General features: G+C 34.5%; 1 protein-coding gene across 1 annotated transcript in view; it reads right to left on the bottom strand.

Annotated features, from left to right (window-relative positions):
* FSTL5 (follistatin like 5) overlaps positions 1 to 22,143 on the bottom strand; it is a 392,971-nt gene that overhangs the window by 11,313 nt on the left and 359,515 nt on the right. Inside the window, exons 13-15 of the mRNA XM_063310578.1 lie at positions 19,344 to 19,493; positions 11,869 to 11,976; positions 10,133 to 10,257 (exon numbers count right to left, since the gene is read on the bottom strand). Of these exons, the coding sequence (XP_063166648.1) occupies positions 10,133 to 10,257; positions 11,869 to 11,976; positions 19,344 to 19,493 (383 nt within the window). The remainder of the gene's footprint in view (positions 1 to 10,132; positions 10,258 to 11,868; positions 11,977 to 19,343; positions 19,494 to 22,143) is intronic.

Genomic DNA, 22,143 nt, shown 5'->3' with positions numbered 1-22,143 from the left:
CTTCGGGAAGGTGTCCTTGAACAGGTGAGATAACCCAAATAGACATTCCAAAGTCTCTACATCAGTGCCTGGTACAAAGAACAAGAGCAGCGTCCTCCCGAACAGTAACATGTGTCAGCACCAGCATGGCATGGGAACTGATTACGATGTTCACAGGAACATTGAAACAGGCAATGACAGACAGGCAGAAGACTAGAAGAGTGCATCCATGAACACCAGCTGGCAGTCAGAAGACATGATGAAAATTCCCTAATCTCTCCACACATGGACAGACTCAACCACAGTTTCAACTGGGAAATGGTGAGCATCCTAAACATTGGAACAGGAACCATGACAAAAAGGGCCACAGATCTAACTTACAGGTAACTGAACTCATCCCAGCCCTTTCTATTTCCCAGGTGTCACAGACTTGAAAGAGTCACAGATGACATTGCAAGGCCTTACTTTTGTCATTTCACAAAACACCGCCCATTCAGTATCCAGCTTTGACTAGATATGAGCAATTGCAGTGAGGGACACAAACCTCACTCTTAAGAACCCGGACTGGACTTAATATTCATATATCACTATAGCATCATAGGGTATTAGGCTTAACACCCTGGCTTGAAAAAGTACAAATGCAGTGAGAACGTAATCATTTTCATGGTAATTGGAAAATCTAATTATTCCATTGACTTTCTTTTGCATGAGTTGAGATACTTCTACCCACACCCCCTTCTAATTATTAGAGGATCAGAACACAATTGCTAAATATTAAAAGTTTTAACTTGCTTAGTATGATTGCTGTTAACTTTCCATTTATGAAGGACATTAACACAACGTTTTGTAAATACAACCACTTTTTTTTTTTACTCTTGGTGACTGCCTAGACTAGTCCCTGCAATTTTCTTGGTAAGATTTTCAGAAGTGGTTTGTCTTTGCAGAATTTTAATTAGAAAAAAGAAAGTTTGTTACCATAAAATATCTCTTTGTGATGAAATTTCATATATACAGTTATGTATGTATGTATGTGTGCATGTTTATGTGTATGTGTGTATACACACACACACACACACATGCACAAGCACACACATATTTTTATATTTTAAATAATTTGGTTTATATCTGAATAGAAACTAAGATTCTAATGTTCTAATAACTGCTGTTCAGGAAGTTAGCTCAGTAGAACTCAAGAGTTACATGCACAGAATGATGTTGTAAACATGTGAATTCAGGTTTATGATGATACTGAAGATTGCATTTCAAGGGTTCCATAAAGTGAAGAATTGGTATTCGTCTAAATGTTTTTCTTCTATATGAATTATCAGTATGTTGGCTGAGATAGCCTAAAATTTATTTTGAAAAATTATCCTCTACATCTGAAATTCTAATGGTAATGATAAGACAAAATTATTAAACCATTATTTAACATAAACAAAGAAGACTTAGTTTTGAAAATACTGAAAGGAATTACATTTTTAATTGTTCGTGAATTAATATGTTTCCTATGACCAATAGTGCCTCAGACAAACAGAATGAGCTACTTCACAGATAGTCTAATTAATTATATTTAAATTCTAGGCTATCACACCAGTAAGATGATTGTTCATTCTTGTACATGTGAAGGTAACTGCTGTGTGATGTTCAGAACATCTGCCATAAATATTAAAGGAGCTGAAGATCAGGAATGAATATTTTACAATTGTTTAATTTAACACTGCTTTGAAACACTGTATAACATTATAATTACAGGCTTTAATTTATACCAATTATCTTACTTAGTTTTATGAACTGTGGTGCTGATTTCTAAAATATTTTTCTTTGGGTATTGTTTTCTGTCTTATTCCACACAAGGAATATATCCTTTGTTAAAACATAGGCTCTTTGGATATAATTGAGGACCTCCTGCTGTTTTCACGGATCTAGATTCAATCACTTTAATATACTGCCTGCATTAAATTAGTGGAAATTAGAGATTATTCCACACAAAGAGAAAGTTCAACAAACTTCATACCCATTTTTTCTTTTTATTCAGTTCCTTTAAGCTCCTTCATTAATCCACGCAGCATAGAATTCCTGTAACAAGTTATATCCCCTCAGTCAGAGTTGGATGCTTGGTTTTGACAAGTGAAGATGATTTTCTGGATTCCTGGGATTCTTTTTTTTTTTTGCATGGATGGGAGGAATGCAAGGTGCCTTGCAGTGGGACAGGAAGTACCCAGAGTACAGTGTTGAACTGGGGACTGCTTACCCCAACCAGAGGCCCACAGTGGTTCTGGCTTATTTCGTTTTGTGCTGAGGTCTGGGCCCTGGCCTATTGGTATCTTTCTCCTAAATTTGGGGGCTGGGTTTTTTGTTAACCTCTCAGATATATGTGATCTTATTGTCTACCTGGATGGGAAGCAGGGGTTGTTGTGGTCTGACAAGGTGTGATAGGAGCTAGGCACCATACCAGAATGAGAAATTCATTCATTCATTCATTCATTCATTCAAATTAATTTAATTTATTCAAAAGGCCCTTTTGAATATTTTGAGCAAAAGATGTTCCTCTGCTCACTTACGTAAGAAAGCTGGGTCTTTTATTTTGCATCCCTTTTTCTGCAATCTTCGTCAATGAAATAGAATGGACCTAAGACCTAAACCAGTCACTGGTTTAGTCTCTGATTGACCTGATATCAAGAACAGTCATTATGTTTTATAAGGGAAGCTGGATTGTAAGAAGATGAGCATGGTTTTAAAACTGGAGGAAGAAGTATCAATAACCACTGCTATGCTAATGACAGATCTAGATGCTCTAGTAATGAAAGTCAAGAAGCATGGTGAAAAAATGGGATTAAGATTAAATGTAAAGAACACCAAACCAATGTCAACAGATACAGCGACTACCCTTAGAACTGACAATGAATAGATGTTGAAGTAGTGGATACTTTTTGTCCTTTTGAATCAACTATCAACACTAAAGGAACCAGCAGTCAAGAATACACAACTGATTATCACTTGGTAGGGTAGCAATGAAAGCCTTCAAAAAGATATTCAGATGGTGTGATATGTCTATACTTACAAGGATCAGAATCATACAGGCAATGATTTTCTTCTGTAACACTATGAAAGCAAAAGTTGGACTCGAAGAAGTAGAATAGAAACAGTATGGAAGCTTTTGAACTTTGCTATTGGCAAAGACTTCTGAGAATACCATGGATAGCCAAGAAAACAAACAAATGGTTTATTGAACAAATTAATCCAGAATTCTCACTTGAAATACAAATGATCAGGCTCAGATTATCATATTTTGGACACATTAAGCAAAAACACAGCTCCATCAAGAAGCCTATAATATTGGGAAAGTAGAAGGAAAGTGAAGAGGATAACCAGAAGCAAGTTGAATGGGCTCAATTAGATGAATTGAGAGGAATTCGACTGGACTTTACGTCAAGGGAAACCTTTACCTTTACCTTAGTAATAGTAATAGTAGTAGTACATACATTTTAATATATTTCTTAGCAGTTGTTTATCCATACACATACCTTATCTTAAAGTATTTGTGTATATTTAGTTACTGACTTTATGATATCCCACCTTTATTCTGAACAACTCAAGGTGGAGTACATGCTCCCTCCTATTTTATCCACAACAACTCAGCCCAACTGCCAGGTGGGTTGGGGTGAAAAGAATGACTAACCCAAAGTCACCCAGCTAGCTTCTATGCCTAAAGGACTAGAATTCACACTGTCCCAGCTTCTAGTTCAGCCCCTTATATACTACTATATAAGCATTACTATACCAAACTGGCACTCGTATATATATATAAATAAAATTACTCAGGAACAAACTGACTCATTTCAAAGCAAATGCTAAGGGCTAAGTAAATCTGCCATGATACACTGTAAGAATGTAAGAAAATGACCTTAGCTTATGCATGTTAGGAAAGAGCTGAATATCTGAAGGATGCATGGATCAGAACAGCATTATATCAACGTGTTTCAGAGAAGGAAAAACATGTTTCAGAACTTCTCATTTTCTAGAGTATTTGCTGGAACCTATGGCTGATAAAGCACATGCAGTCCTTTAGGACCTTCATGCAGCCCACAAGGTGCTTAACCTACCAATACTGCCTCTTTTGTCTAGCATTATCATCAAGCCCACCATCATCATCAAGCATCATCATCAAGCCCACTCTTGATGCTTGATTTTTCTTGTGCAGCCTATGATAAACTTCTTCTGAAATTTCTTATGTCATCCCCTTTTGCCAATATATTTCTGTAGAAAAACTATAAAGCTGACTTTCCAAATATAGTTTCTAGAATGTTCTTTATCATTTGATTGAACCCAAACAGCACAATGTGAATTCTTTACTGTGGGATGGACAACTTGCTCAGTTTCATTTCACATATTCTGTTATTTGTCTATCCTTAATAAAATCTATCCCATTCCCCAACATTTTAGATTTTTAAAAGGTATTTGTGGGTACCTTTTCTTAACATAAATATTTTTCCATACACTTTTGGTTAATATACTTATATTTGTACACACTTTGTCTTAGGACAGATCTATCTTTTAGCTGAAATCAAAAGTGTGGACAAATGTGTGGATTTTGACTTATAATTGTGTTATGATTCATTAAAAAGTATCAGATGCATAACTTGGCTTTGTATTAGAATCTTAACTAAGGTGGTGGTGCAGAACGAGCTGAAGCGAATATATATATATATATATATATATATATATATATATATATATATATATATATATATATATATATATATAGTCTCTCTTTTTTACTGGAAGAAAAAGTCAAAGAAAAATGATGCTTTTTAACATTGCTCTACTTTTTATGACTGAACAGACATGTGTTGAAATGGGGATAATTTTGCTTCTTGTCATTTTTATCTCATGGTGATTGGGAGAGAGGATCAGAGCCATAGAGAAGTACTGTTTTTTATGTTTTTATATATAGGAAGGTAAGATGTTCCTTAATAAAGCCTGTCCGTGTATCAGAAAAGCTGAATTGCAGACCTGGGAGATGTCCCTCTTGCTTATCAGGAATGGTATGGGAACTAAAGGCAATTCAGAAGCTGATCTTACAGATAAGAAGGCTACATTTCAAAATGTCAGTGATAGACTCTTTAATATTCCTCAAGTATTTCTATGTTATATCTGTACTATGTCCAAAATCAATAATTTATGTGTTGCTATGAAGCTTTTTTATTTGCTATTTTATTTCCAAGTTTAGCTTTATTAAAGATTAGTGTTTTGTTTTGGTAATTTTAATCCATAATGAACAGTCATCACTTATTATTAATTCTTTTAATTTTTTTGTATTGTATTATTTGTTATGAGTGTCACATATAGTGATGGTAAGTGATTTTATGCTTCACATATTATTATATTTTAGAAAAACGGTACTCAAAATGAACTGTTTAAAAGGAAAGCCACAGTTCATTTCTTGGCTTTGCAAGTAGTCATACACAATCTAAAGTCTACTGTGTTTTATAACAGTGAAGGGAGTCTTAGAGAACCATGTATTTTGCTATGCGGTATTACTACTAGATGGCATCCAAATACTTTGATCCAACATTGTGAACATACAGTAGGTTCTCAATTGTTTATTAAAATAAAAAAAAAGAATTATTTGTTGAACATGGATGTTTGCTTTGTAACATCCTTTCTATGCTGATATTTTAATCAATGACAGATGGTAATCTACAGGTTATTCTTGCTTAGTGACTACAACTGGGACTGGCAACTCTGTTGATAAGTGCCACAGTCACTAAGTGGAAAATCATATGACCATGACAGGCTTATGCTGTCACTTCCCATTGGGTCCTTAAGTGAATCGCTGCTGCTGTTAAGTGAGACGTCATATGGTGACTTGTAATTTCACTTCTGTGTTATCCATTAATTCTGCTTGTCAGAAGCTGGTTGTGAAGCACACAAATGGTGATCACATGACTGTGCGATGCTGAGATGGTTGTAAATGTGAGAATTGGTTGCAAAGCTGTTTTTTTTACACCATCGTAATTTTTAATGGTCGCTAAACAAGGCAGTTGGTAAGCGATGACTACCTGTAGTCATATTTTGCCATACTTCTGCAAATAAAGCTGTAGTTAATTTAAAACATTATCTGCTGTGGTTAATTTACATTTCCTAATGTATTTCCCAAATGGTTCATATTTAATTAAACCATGAATAAAATTAGTTTAAGTTATAATTTGTGAAAATGGAATTTCCTAATTAGTGAATAAGTTGAAAAATTAACTATATAAAAACAAAAGTTCATAATTTAATTTAGTTTAGTTTATTGTCTAAGGCTAGTAAACTGATCTATAAGCAATGCAATACAATGCAACATTCAAGCATGCTTCTCTGGAAACTGAATTATTTTCTGTAAAAATGAGACCAAGGACAATATATATCTGACAGAATTAGCTATACTTTTTCCTTGTATAGCTGAAACTAATCAGAAAGATAATTATTATAAGTTGACATATTCAAAATAATTGCAAAAAACAAGGAACATATTTGTAAGAACTGAATTCTGAAAGGCAAAGCAAGAATGATGGTCAATTTCTTTGCATATTCTGTTAATTAGGGACAGATTTACTTAAGTGCTCAGATTCTTAACATGAGAACATTAATAAGACTCTATAGAAGTACTGTATCTATAGGCTTGCAAGGGACTATACATTCAGAAGATAAAATCTTATTTTAGGTTGGTTCTCTTTATTGGAGCTTAAGAAGAGGGCAATTATTGTGCCTAGGCCTTATTTTGCAAGCAAAAGATATATTCTGTGATTGAGTATTGAATCATTTAACCAAGCATTCAAAATATAATCACACCTCAAAATAATAAAGCCTGCCTGCAAGAATTGTCATCTTCAGTACAAAGGAAGTATACTAAAATGACTAGCCTGAATGCAATAGCCTCCAGTTCAAATTGAACAGTATTGGAGAGGTATTAAGGTAGAAAGCAATTTACAATAAAAATCATTTCAGTTCTATTCAGCAGTAAGTTATATCACATTTGGAGGTCCAAATGTATATAGGATTGCAACTTTAATATTCTCTAGCTAAAACACTCTTTGTTCCATTTGGAGTTAGTGGTTCTGTTAATCCTTTTTTCACTCACTTTCATGTCCTCATATTCTTCCTCCTATACCTAATTGTGCAGATAAAATCTGGTCTACAATAATAATAAAACATCAGGGGGAAAAATTAAAACAACATGCTTGTTTTTCATAATGGTTTTTACCCCAGGCCATGCTGTACTGTGCCTGTGCTTGGGTTGCAGAGCAATTGATCATTAACTTGCATTACAGCATGTGGAATAACAATATTATTTAGTCCTAGCTGTCTTTTTTAATATGCTCACAATTACTGAGCTTTGGGTGAAATGTTTGTGAGAGGAGGGAAATAGTCCATTTGTAACTAAATTCAACAACATCAAATACAGTGTTCCGAGACTGTAGAAGTTTTAATAAGTACCATGGCCTTGAATATGTGCTAAAGAAAGTATGAAATATGCTAAAGAAAGCATAGACTGAATCATATAAGAATAGGATTGGCATACTGACTTTGAAGAAAAAAAACATTATATATGTTGTCACACTTTTTGCACAACAGTAAAAGTCCTGTGAGCATGTCCAGTGTACTATTTGTAGTAAATAACTTAATCCTATACCCCCAAAGGTATTTTTGTCTACAAACTGAAGCAAGCACCATGCCAAGCTGTACATACATATCTTCAAATTCATGGATGTGAGTAAAAGATCAGCAAAAGGTCAGAGGTAAAAGAGTATTGAAAATATAAAACTCTGAACAATATCCATTTTCATTAGTTTATGTCACAGTAAAATATTTTTTTTTCTTATGAATGTCTTAATTGATTACTATGATTTTCCCCTGAAGTATAGGCTGATAACGCTACAGACCCATTGTTGTTGTTTATTCGTTCAGGCACTTCCGACTCTTTGTGACTTCATGGACCAGCCCACGCCAGAGCTTCCTGTTGGTTGTCACCACCCCCAGCTCCCCCAGGGATAAGTCCGTCACCTCTAGAATATCATCTATCCATCTTGCCCTTGGTCAGACCCTCTTCCTTTTGCCTTCCACTCTCCCTAGCATCAGCATCTTCTCCAGGGTGTCCTGTCTTCTCATTATGTGGCCAAAGTATTTCAGTTTTGCCTTTAATATCATCCCCTCAAGTGAGCAGTCTGGCTTTATTTCCTGGAGGATGGACTGGTTTGATTTTCTTGCAGTCCAAGGCACTCTCAGAATTTTCCTCCAGCACCACAGTTCCAAAGCATCTATCTTCTTTCTCTCAGCCTTCCTTATGGTCCAGCTCTTGCAGCCATATGTTACTACTGGGAATACCATTGCTTTGACTATGCGGACCTTTGTTGTCAGTGTGATGTCTCTGCTCTTAACTATTTTATCGATTGCTCGATAAATATAGTATCATTGCTCTTCTCCCAAGGATTAAGTGTCTTCTGATTTCCTGACTGCAGTCAGCATCTGCAGTAATCTTTGCACCTAGGAATACCAAGTCTTTCACTGCCTCTACGTTTTCTCCCTCTGTTTGCCAGTTATCAATCAAGCTGCTTGCCACAGCCTTGGTTTTTGTGAGGTTTAGCTGCAAGCCAGCTTTTGCACTTTCTTCTTTCACCTTCATCATAAGGCTCCTCAGTTCTTCTTCGCTTTCAGCCATCAAAGTGGTGTCATCTGCATATCTGAGATTGTTAATGTTTCTTCCAGTGATTTTAACTCCAGCCTTAGATTCCTCAAGCCCAGCACATCACATGATGTGTTCTGCATACAAGTTGAATAGGTAGGGTGAGAGTATACAACCCTGCCATACTCCTTTCCCAATCTTAAATCAGTCCATTATTCCGCGGCCTGTTCTTATTTATTGATTTATTTGATTTCTATAGCTGCCCATCTCAGCAAATGACTCTTACCGATGCTACTTGGTTGTTATACAGAGCCATACATCCCTTATTATAAAAGACAGTCCTTTATTTCAGTAAGCTGTTCTTTAGATTTATTTTTTTTCAAAAATTCACTTTTGTCCTTTATTTTGCTCATTTACTTTTACCATGCAAATGGTACCACTTAATGTAGTCTTTCACATTCATATGAAAAATATGGAAATTGAAAGGTCTTTTAAAAAAATAAATTTACATATACTGTTTTATTTTAGATATTTTTATTAGAATATGCTTTTTTGTAAAGTTTGTTTTAATTTTGCTCTTGAATTTTTCTTTGTAAAGCAAAGTTATAAAGATAAACAATTTTTTATCCTTATGAATCTCTTTTCATATTTCCCCCCTTTTCAGGTTTGTTCTTTGTTTTTTTCCAAGAAATTATGGTCACCGTAGTTTAAGCTCATGTACTGTTTGTGATATAGATTAACAAATCAGGCTAAAAATAGCTAGAAAAATACAACAAACTCAGTGAATGAATTAACTAGAAAGAGAAGGATTCAAGACTTGAGAAGGACTTTAATTTATGTTTTTATATTTTCTTAAATTTCATTTATGAGTTATGGAGAACAATACAGTCACTACATTTCATAAGAATTCAAGAGAGATTTTGGATCGGAAAGAGTCCCATTTTGTCCATCATCCTATTTCACAATGTCTGAATATGCCTATGCAAACCTGGTGAACAACGCATTAAATAAAATAGCATTTTTATACAACTCCTGTTACAGTAGGAGAAATACTAGCTCCAGGATTAAAGATAATATACAAAGATAGAAACCACTGAGTGGAAGAGTCTACTTGAAAACTTAAATCACTTTATGTAGGAGTAACTCCCACTGAGCATTGGATTAGATTTCTGTAAGATTGCATTAAAGAAGAGTTCAAAACTTCTGACACAAACATGAATCTAATAAGAACAACAACAAAAGTAAAATTCATATTTATTCTAATACCCATGTGTATAGTATAAAGTATATGATGCTAACCTTAGATTGATTTGATCAGCCATGAAGCTCACAGAATGACCTTCAGCCTGATAATATTCTTAATGTTATGAAAACAAATGTGACAAACTGTGTCCTCCTTAGGAAGGATGAGTTAATAAGTACAAATAAAATGTCTGGTTCAATTTCTGACACCCGACCGCAACAATATTATAGTTTGTCACCTACCTTATGTGGGTAATAAGAAGAGTTGTAGAAGGAATGAAAAAGTCATCTACTCTGTCAAACTGCTTCCCCACTGGTTGAGTGTGAATAGTATGATGAGAAATACTTCCACTGGCCTGGGTTATCACCTGGAAAACATTTTGTACATTTCGTTACATGTTTGGTAACTTTAGTTATCATTTGAATGTTAAAATTATCAGGAATAAAGCTAGCTAGCCTTGCAACTCTGGAAGTCCCCAAACAGAAGTTTTTAGAGTGACAGCCCAAACACATCTGGAGGACAGCATATTGGGAAATGCTTTATTACTGCCATATTTTCATTATTGTGATCCTCTTACCCCAAATGACACCATAGCAATCTAAAGCCTTAAGTGGTTTAATTTTTGATGAAATAGTTTATTGCATAATAGAAAGAGTCTTATTCAGACACCTAAACAAATTTAATATATGGATTTCTGCAACTGGTAAAACTTCCCTTCATTCTTGTAACTGAGATAACTTTGATTTGAAACATCATCTTTGGGTAAGTAGAAGTATGAATGGAGATAGGCTACTGTTAATTAATAATAACGTGCTAAATGTTGATGTTTAAAAGTAATGCAATAATTTCCACTAAAGTGAATAAAACACGTATTTGTACAAAAACAGTATTCCTATCTAGCACTTTTCTAAGGGATGGAATATTACTTAAAGTAGACCTCAGATACATCTGTCCTACCATAAAAACAGAATTAACATAAATATGTCTCTATTGTTCAACTTCTGAGATTCCAGTCATGGAAAACTTATATGCATATTCTAGTCAGATCTTTCCATTCAGTGCAAGAAGGAATTAAGGGCAGGTGAGGTAACCAGGGAACACTAAACAAATTACCTGACCAAATGGAAAAAAAACCCTGGTTAGATAAAAAGCTTGAACAGACTTTTTTTTAATCCATTCAATCATGTCCAATTCTCGGGGACTGCCTGGATAAGTCCCTGCAGTTTTCTTGGAGAGGTTTTTCAAAAGTGGTTTGCCATTGGCTCATTCCTAGGGCTGAAAGAAATTGACTGGCCCAAGGTCACCCAGCTGGCTCTGTGCCTAAGGTGGGACTAGAACTCACAGTTTCCCAGTTTCCAGCCTGATGCCTTAAACACTACACCAGACTTGCTCTCATGAACAAGGCTAGTGATATACCAAATATTTTACTCTGGAACAAACTATGTGCAGTATAAGGAAATTGAGGTTATGGATAATTTCAGCTGAGAAGCTTATGATTAAAATTTCCTCCCTCTAAAAGTGGTCTCCCCCAAATAAGGGCCATCTAATTGTAAACAAAATAAACAACCCATTTTTTTAACACAATTGTTAATTGATAAGGTACTTTAATTGGTCTCATGTATAACCTGCATCCGCATAACCAAACTGTTTTGCCCCCCTTTCCACTTTGCCTCACCCTAATTTAAATCCTGAATCAATCTGGTCACTCTATGCATCTGTTGGAGTGAGCTGATGCCTTTAGTAAAATTTGTTAGTTGGAAAAGGTGTCACCAGACTCCTCCTGATTCTTTGCCAACATAGACTAACATGGCTCCCTTCCTACTATGTCAGTGGTAGTTTCCTACAGATTAAATGCTCATGTTTTTATAACTATCTTCCTGACAGTTTTGTATGTGAATATGAAGTTGGGGTTCTGTCAAAGAAGCAATATTTTTCTAGCCATTGTACATGTCTGTATTTTATAGAAAAATAAACTTACCTGTAGTGTAGGAGAACTCTTATCAAAGCTTCCCCAACTGAGCACCCATACTTGATCATGTGATTTGTCATAATGTAGTTTCACTGGAACTGGATCTGTACTTACAGCCTAAAGAACATGAAGAATTAAGAAAATAGTTACTAATTTAAAATGGTGCAAATGTCGCAATAGGTATTTACATATTCATTTAAATACAAATGAATATTTTTAATACTTAAAATATTAAACAGTTGAGAATTAATTTGAAGCCCAAATTACATTTGTTTAAAAATGTGTTTGCTCATTATCTGGACAAGGCATGGTGCATCACGTACCTTATTAAATTTTATGTCACAGCAGAGCTACGAAGAAGCTCAATCATTTATTTGTCCTTTTAGTATACTGTATGGTTCTAAATTTGGGGAAAATTCTTGTTTTGTACAATTAAGAAAAAAAGTTGAACATATGAAATTCCTTGTGAACAGATGCATTTCATTTAACAGAAAAGAAACATAATAATTTTTGAAGTTTTCAAGATGCAATCACATAAATTAATGCAATCAGAATTATACACACACACACACATGCACACAAACACATAAAAACGCATACACACAAAAGCATACGTATACATTTCATTCCAGCCATTTATTTATTTATTTATTTATTTTTGCTGTTTTGGTCACACTATTACAGAACTGTGAAGCACAGCTTGTTTATCAGTTTGACAGAAAGAGTACCAGCTGGCTAATTAAGTGAATCTAAGTTAAAGTAATGATGTAGATCCTCAAGATAATGTGCAAATGGCTGGCAAAGACCACTGGCAATGTTTAACTAGACTCCTGAGGTGTTACAAAAGCCTCTGCATTCCCTAAAGCAAAAACTGTTTTTCTTCCAGATTCAGAGGCCAGTTGTTTACTACTACTCTTTTTTAAAACGTTAGTAGAAAACACTTGCAATAGGCTTTTATGCATGGATTAACTGTATATTGTAAATATCATAATAAAGAATTAAACTAGGATATTTGATAAAGAGTCACAAGAAATGCGAATCTAGATATTTTAAAATAATTTTATTGAAGAGTACATGTATAGATAAAACTAATACAAAGTATAAGAAATAAAAAGGTAAAAATAAAAAAGTGCGGGGGGAAAAAGAAAAACATTAAAAGAAAGAACAAAAAAAGTAAATTCCCCTTTCATCTTAGCAAGTATAAGCAACTTTAACAACTTATCACCATCTCTTAAAATACAACAATCTCTTCATAGCTTCTCATCTTATTTTCTATCATTAAACATATCCCCCAAACCTTATAATTCAAATCTAGTCAGTAAAAATCTAATAAAAGTTACCAGAGATAACAATATAACTATTTTAACCTTAATCAGATAAATTTAAAATACAGCAAATGAACTCTTTCTCACAAAACTCATATCTATAAACAAAACCTTAGAACCTTGTCACCCAGTCCTGGTCAAATTTCCAGAAATAACAATCTTGGTCAAATAAACTAACTTTATATTCCTTCCCCTTGCTCCCAACAATCTCAGTCTTCAGTCCCTTTAAATAGTGTCAATATTTGGCACTTCGGCAAGCTATTTTCCAGAATATGTGTATGCGCAATTATCAAAGAAATATACATTCCTTGTGTATTTTGCATTTTGATTTGGGCATTATTTAAATACAAATCCTGTTGTTTCACTATATGTGAAATGAATTCCCTATCACAAGATGCAGCATGTCCAAAAGCAGTGATACTAAGTGAGAGGTCTAAAATAGCTACTTCTACAAGACTGACAACACTGGATTTATTTAGCAGGAAAGGAAAGGAAAGGAAAGGAAAGGAAAGGAAAGGAAAGGAAAAGGAAATGGAAAAAAGGAAAAGGAAAAGGAAAAGGAAAAGGAAAAGGAAAAGGAAAAGGAAGGGAATTTTAAAAGTCTTTTGCTTATATAACTAAAGAAGAGTTTTTACATATGGAAATAAAAAACAAGGGTAGATATATTTATTGCTCATTATAACAGGAATATGAGTTCTCACAATGTCATCATACCAAAGATTAAGTGAAATGCCCATTAAGAGGATTTCTTAAGTTTTCTTGGCAAGACTTTCGGAAGTGGTTTGCTATTGACTTCTTCATAGGACTGAGAGTGAGTGACTGGCCCAAGGTCACCCAGCTAGTGGGATGAGAGCTCATGGTCTCTCGGTTTCTAGCCCAGTGCCTTAACCACTGCACCAGATTGGCTCTCATTAAGTGTTGTCTTAATATTGAATAGATGGAAATCCTAGTTTTGATAAACCAGTCTTATTTACAGTCAATTCATTATGTCCACTTCCACATCAGTTCAATAATTTTATCATCAAAATGGTCCAGTGAAAATTTTCATATATGCATTTTTGTACATATTTTTATCAAACACAGATATTTTTGCAATCGTTTTGTGTATTACTTTAGCAGAGACATTCAGTATTCTTTTATTCTTTACTTTTATTTATATTATTTATTACTGTGATTTTATATTGTGGTTTTTATACTTCTTGTTTTAATTGATTACTGTAAACCACCCAGAGTCCCCCAAAGGGAGGAGATGGGTGGGGACAAATTGGATAAACAAACAAACAAACAAACAAATAAATAAATAAATAAATAAATATTGTGTACACTTCTTCTTTTCCTCTTGCAATAGTATATATGGAGAAAGATAAACTGTGAAGATAGAGCTGGTCATGTCTAGCACAGAATAGTCACAGAGACATCAGCATGAAACAGAGCAGAGTCTAGATAGGGCTGCTTTCAAAACACGGGTAAATATATTCAATGTATTCCTGCTTCAAATTCCCCAATGAACAAAACAAAGCATCACCACCATTTCCCACAAGAAATAAACAGATAATAGTATGAAACAAAGAAGCAAACCAAATAATAGGAATTTACATACAAATATACAAAACTGTAAGTTCTGGAGCAGTATGTATTAATGCATGTGTCACCAGAGAACAGGTTTATATTCAAGCTGCCCAAAGTGTATTATATGTATCTGTGTATTTTGCAATCAAGATGTTTCCTATGGAGTATTTTTTTTCAATGTATTCCTTTTGAGTTCTAAGTATACACAGCATAAGGCTAGATGCACAGGTCTCATCATCTGAGCTGTAGTCTTTCTGTGTTATATTCTGCAGGGAGATAACCATGCAGCATATATATATATTCTCCAGTGACATGGCAGGATGGTCATTGACATGAGCGAAGTTCTTTTTCTAAAAGATTTATTGCCATGATGGAAAATTCTTTGGGCCTTTTTGGTGCTGGTGTAAAGCTGTATCATAAATAATGGAATAGCCCACTACATCACTCTTTTTCAGCTCTTAGTCATATTTTTTCTCCATAGCAGTATTTTCACAGACAAAAAGCTCCCATTTTGGTATGATCTACCAGTTCATTTATGTGTTCCAGTGCTTTATAGCTATATGACCATTGTTTTTATTTTGATGTAATTGGATTTGGATTTTATAATACACCTATCTAAGAATCTGGGAGAGATAACTATAGGGTAACCCTGAATTTAATCTGGCATAACAAGTATATTGCATTCTAAAACATACTTTCTTATGCATTCAATTATGTTTTCACAAGATCACATCTTGTAGTATTAATTAAACGTGTTTGCCAGGGCATGCAAATTTGGGGGTAAGTTTCACTTTCACAGTAATTTGCATATTTGAAACATTTTGCCTGCCTGTACTAAAACATGTTATGTGGAAAAGGAAAATACATAGTTCTAATCAAACTGGACTAGAGGAAAATAAATTAATTTATATATCAGGACTACATATTCACTGATTTAGATCTAAAGAAAAAGTTCTCATTCTTGAAAACTAAATGCCATTGGATATTATTTAATGATAAGGGAAGTTTCTATGATATTACAAATAATGCTGAGCTAGCTTTTTCACTGAAACTGCTAAAGTACTGCTGAAACTTCAACTATAATATGGCAAAGACAAATTGATATTTCTTCCATGGCTGGCAACTTTCTATAGAAATTCTACAATAGATTTTATCAGCCCAGGGAGAGAAAAATCTTAACACTCTTCTAGTTTTCATATAGAAATTAATTTAGTGTGCCAGAATGAAAAGTACATCATACTATTTTTTAATAAAGAAATCTCTCCACCTTTGAGAACTGTGCATGCAAAAATGTGGTGTGCCATTCAGGCAGGGAAAAGCTGTGAGCACAGCCAATGTGAACTGCAAATAGATGGTATTAGCCAACCCATGACCTGTTAGGTCATCCTTTCAGAGATATTTCTTTACCTAAACAGAAAAACAGAATGACCAAGGGTGGGCAAAAAAAGCGGTGGGAGTAGAAGCCACTTACAACTTCCTGCTGGCTTCTCCACTGACTTTCCTTATGGGAAACTGGTAGGGAGCATTGGAAATGACTGTCACATGACTGCGGCTGACTGCAGTGGCATGGCAGTGTGGCAGCACTGAAGCAGGCACAACTTTGCCAAATTTCTATCCCGTTTCTACTGAAAATGCATTTATATTTCTTTCTCTTTTAAATCTTTTATTGTAATAGTCTAAACTGGTTCTGAGCAGAAAAAAATTCTGTAGTTCTTTTTATATTAGCTTATATTATATTATAATAGTCTTTGCTTTAGAAATTATTTCAAAGGAGAATGGGTATAATGTGGTGTTCTGACATTTGATTAGCTGTGAACTGGCAAAGGAGTTATATGAATGGCCAGTTTTCAATACACAGTTTTCTCTCACACAGCCTTTCTGGTTTCCATGCTTCCATTAAATCCTAAAGGAATAGATCATTAAGGATATTCTACCCCTTTAAGATCTCCCTTGAGCTTAGCTACTGTCAATGCTAAGATAGAAGTTTGCCCATGAGAAATTGCTGGAGAATTTTGTCCTTTCCATGGAGAGTTGTCCACACAATTTCCCTGGTCCACAAATTGGTTAGACAATTTCAAAAGGCCACTTATGTCCAGCAATTTGTTGTGCCCAAAAAATTTCACATGCTTCCAAGCTACTATCAAAAGCAAAAAGTGAGTTAGTGTATTTTGGTGGTGGTGTTTCTTTCCAGTTTCCAATGTTCCAATTCATCCCAATTTCGTACTAATTTTAGATTTATTTTTTTTTAAATGTTTGATTTCTCTCAGTGTATGCATTTTGGCTGGCAATTGCCTAACGTACTGTAAAGAGTAAGAAATATGACTTTGATAAAGATCCGAAGGATCTGTTGCCTAGGCAAAAGGAACTAAAACATTTTTTAAGTACTGAAAATCAACATAATATTTGGAAGCAGTTCAGGCAGATGCCTCTCTGATTCACAGATGTATAAAAAGGGGACAAAAGGTAGAGGGATGCACCACACAATAAGACTTGCAAGATTCTGTTACTATGATGAATCACAATACAAAGTAGTTTTAGCCTTCTTGTGCAGTTGATTCCTGGTCTGGTCTACCTAGTGGGGCCGACATATACACAGCTTTGCAAAGCATTTTCAGTAAACTTTTTATGATTGTTACCACACTATAAGTAGCTAAGCAAACTTTTCCATAAGACTAAGGTTGCTGCTTTAATAGCAGAAGTGCATTGAAGAAAGGTGTAAATATCAAAGGTTAACTGAGTAAGAGTTTGAGTGTTAATTCAGAATAATGATAAATTAGATAAATTGATACACAAATATGAAGTAAATTATTTTCTCCTTAATCCATAGTTGATATGCAGTTCTATACATTTCTATACATATATAAGCCACACTGAATTCAGTAGGATTTACACCAAGGGAAAGATGAAATGGTAATTTAATTTACATTTTAATGCAAACTGAATTCTACAGCAATGCACAAACCAGTCATAATACTACTGTGCCATTTGTATTTTCTCCAAATTTTGTGATGCATTTCTCCATCAAAAAACATCACAAAAATGCATATATTCAGAGAAATAATATGAAAAACTATTTTCATTAGAAAACATTTTTCAAGATACAATACACACACAGACACACAGACACATACATACATGCACACACATACATACATACATACATACACATATACATATATATACACACATACATACATACACACACACACACTGTGTGTGTATGTGTGTTTGTGTATGCATTCAAAATGCATACCTTACCATAAATAATCACAAAATAGAAATTAATTTTAACAGTGATTTTCAAAAGTTAAATTGATGGGAAAATGGAATCAAACATAAAGTTTTGACAAATCAAACTGTTTTGTCACCCAAAAAGTTCACCTGTCCCCACTGACTCCCAGGAAAACATAGATTGGTTGCCTAAAACAAATATGTGCGCTTTGACTCATTATGTCCCATTTAATCACATAAAGGCAATTGATAAAAGAGTTTATCTATTATTCTTATAGCAGGATAATGTCCTAATGGATTTGCCAAAGCATGTGAGCAGCATTTTGTCATGAGTGGTTTGTGTATATATTTTAAGTCTGCACAACATCTATGCAATTCTCCAGGCATTTGTGATCCCTTATCAGGAGGCTTTTATACTTCCGTTAGGGATTAGAAGACTGGAGGGATTACTGTAGAAGCATGGAGGGATTAGAAGAATGGAGGGTTCCTAAAACTTGTTGGTAAGTCGCAATATATGGCTGATGAACTGCACTCAGTTTGTTAGGTTATAAAGTAGAGGGGTGATTTTTCTTAAACCATTACATTTGCATTAGGCCTGAGTGAAATATAGAAAATCTAATCATTCTTGGCTACTAGAATTAAATAACTGACTTGTGAGTATAATTCCAGATTCCTAATAAGCATGACAAAAGCAATTTTAATGTTCTTTATTTTAAAATCCTGCTTTACCTAATATAAATCAAATCAATAATCAATGAAGACAAATTGTCTTGTCTCTCACAATAAATACTTGCAGGTACTTACAGGAGGCTATTAGTACACTCTCTACAGAAAACAGTATCAGCACAATACAATAAATGGAGTTAACTCTGAAAGATATAGGATCATTTGCACTTCTCAGGCCATACTGGAAGCCTTATGACAATACAATAATAAAAACTCTTTGGAATTTCACAAACCAGGTTAGTCTGATGAAGCAGCCACTCCTTAGTCATAGTATACAAGCTTTGCTTGAAAAAGAGCCCCAAATTCAACCCAAAATATCTCCAATTAAAGCTGTAAAAAGTCCATGGTATGACTTAGAATAAAAGAACATTTTCCAACCCCAAATGTTTGAATCTACAGCTCTCAGAAATATTTATATTGGCTGGAAATTCAGAGTCTCAAACATCTGGAAAGTACCAGGTGAGATAAGCATTTCTGGGCAGACCTGACTGTTTCTTCTTTTGAATATGGGTATATACTGTGCTATATTATCTGAATAATATTTTGAATGCTACTAGTGCTTTGTGAGAAGATACATTTCTTTAAAACTTGGCATTTTAAATTAGTTAATTACTATACAATAAGATAACTTACCTGCACAACCTTCTGAGACTGTACATCAACAATTACTACTCTGTCTAAAGTTGGCTGAGTTACATATATGAATTTATCCTTTACATTGACAGCAGATGCCCAGACACATCGCTGGACTTCATCCCCATCAGTTTTTGGACAGACTTCATCCTAGAATTAAGATAAAATTTGAGGTGAGGTGAAGGAAGAGGCAGTATATAACTACTTTAGAAAGCAATCATTTTGAAGGAACTCATATATCTAGAGAAAATGAACTCATATCTGCAACAAGATAAAATGAAATTTAGCTATTATTATTCTAGTTGCAAGTACAAAATTATGTTTCATGCAACAGCATCAGGATACCTTCCCTCTTTAAACAATCTAGCTTTCTTTTGAAATTACTTTTAAAATGTTTGTGAAATCATGTTCCTTTTTATATGAATAGATTAGATGTAAACTCTCTAAGATTGTAGATATACACAGAATACTACCTTATAGTTATATGTTTATTTCAGGTAACAAGATGTGAAAGTTACTAGAATTATTTGCCAATAACACCAGGCAGAATATGAAAAAAAACCCTGCTAGATTCCAAGAAGTATACAAGTTTCTTGTATTCCTGGAATATATCTGATGTTCTATCAATACATTTTAATCATCTTTATACTTCACTTTATTAAAAAAAGTTATAATGTCCTACCTCTAAATAAAAACACAACGGCTTATAAAATATTAGTAACCTCAGTGCGTTGGATTTAAAACAACATTATGCTCAGGTGAATACACAGAAATGAATAGTTCAGTTAGACATTATGACTGAATTTCTTTTTGATGTAAATGAGTTTACTTAAATATGACAAACATGTTCCATGTGGCAGCTTTAAGCTGGAATTTAACCTAGCTTAAGAAATCACTGTCCAGATTTCAAGTTCGTCAGATTCTGGCTAGACATTCAGTCCCAACAGTGGCTAGTGAAGCCCATGATTGATGAATATACCTGCTTCCTTACCCAGCCTAACCATGGCAAGAAAGCAAGTATTGATTGTTTTCTTTTCTCTAGCAGATCTTTGGGGACAGGTGGTTTCTATTTGCATGAGCAAGCAGCATTGAGCAATTATAGTATCATAAAATTGGAAAGGACTTCAGAAGACTTACAGTACTAACATAGGCTGATGAGCACATTAGCTGCTTGCTCACAGTGAATATTTCACAAGTCTGCAGGTGGACTGGTAGAAAAAAGGCCACACTGCCTCATTTCACTGTTCTCTCTGTCAGCTGAGCTAGAAGGGGAAACTGGCAAACACTTGCCAAGTTCATCCCAGCCTTTTTGCTCTATCAAAATATCTTATCTGAGCATTTAGCTTTGCAAGCCTATTACAAGAACTTCAACAAGCCAAAACATTACTGGATTCTAATCCAGGAGATCTGGGAGGTATAACTGCACTAGGAAAGAAAGTGTGTGTGTTTGTGTGTGGGTGTGGGTGTTTTCTTCCTCTGGTTTATGATTGTCAGGAACAAGTTTGGGGTTGCTTGCTGTACTTGCCCACCCAAGAACATCACATAAACACACAGGATCCTTCCCTTCCCAAATCCCTCTCCTTCTTGAAGCCTTCCATTTCTTCCTACTAGCCACACCCAGACTCTTGAACCTCTATCATTTTTCTGCTTTTAAGACATTTGTTAGACACTATTTAAAAATCCATATTTCACCAGTTCACTGGATAAAAAGAAAAATAAACTAATGCCCACTGCTTCACTCTTCCACCAGTCCAGGATGAAATAGCCATAAAGACCGGCAACCAGAAGCGAGTGGCTGTGCCCACCATAACACACACTGTCCAAATGAAGCACACACTTTGCCTATGTTGACATGAAGGCAGACAACACAGCATCACTGGCAAAGGTTGAAAAGCATTACCCTTGACACAAGCAAGAAAAGATGGCCAGAGTTACCCTTTATGCAGGCTAGGGGCAGGTTCATAATAATCTTGCATGTTCATGTTAGGGTTGTCCTTTCACCAGGGCAAGCAGGATGAGCTCTAATCCTGCATTATTACAATATTATGAGATAGGACTATACCTATCTCATGCATATTACCAAATATATAGTCATGTTTATTGTATTTGTACAAGTAATGCTGAGAATGCTTTGCAATTATGTATGTCATTCTTATTAATGAAGTAGCAGGAACCAGAAGAGATCCATTATTTTAAATTGAAGCATAATATTAATAGAGTTTTCATGTTGCTATATATTCAAGAAATACAAAAAAACTATTTTTTAAAAAAAAATCCCAATTGTGTACAGTTCTAATTTAATGACTAGTATGGAGAGAAAGATACTACCTAACAATTCATATATGCAGCATTGGATCTGTATGTATGTATCTGTGTGTGCGTGTTTGAATGTATACACACACCCACACACACATATGCATTTGTTTGTTTGTTTGAAGGCAAAAATATACTTTGGAATTCATGATTCTAGGAAAAGATAACAGCTACGTTATGGCGAAGGCCAGATGCTCCATGAACATCCCTGCATGCTTCTAAGAACCCTTTTAGTTTCCAAATCTAAAGTGCTGCACAGATTTATACAGTATATTCTCTTTTGGTCATTAGTAAATATCAAATTCCTAACAATGCATTTTAAGCTATTCAAAACCAAATATGAATAGAAATAATTTAAAAATTCTGGTGCTAATAAACAAAGAAACACAGACCTGTACTACTGATTTAATTTTATGTTGAATAATGCAACATTTTAGAGCAGTTTTAAAGAATCCTTAATGCCTATTTTTTTTTTAAAGGTTAATTC

This window comes from Candoia aspera, chromosome 8, assembly GCF_035149785.1.
Source record: "Candoia aspera isolate rCanAsp1 chromosome 8, rCanAsp1.hap2, whole genome shotgun sequence".
Lineage (NCBI taxonomy): Eukaryota > Metazoa > Chordata > Lepidosauria > Squamata > Boidae > Candoia > Candoia aspera.
The sequence above is the reverse complement of the archived record's forward strand: the minus strand, read 5'-3'. Positions and strand labels throughout refer to the sequence as shown.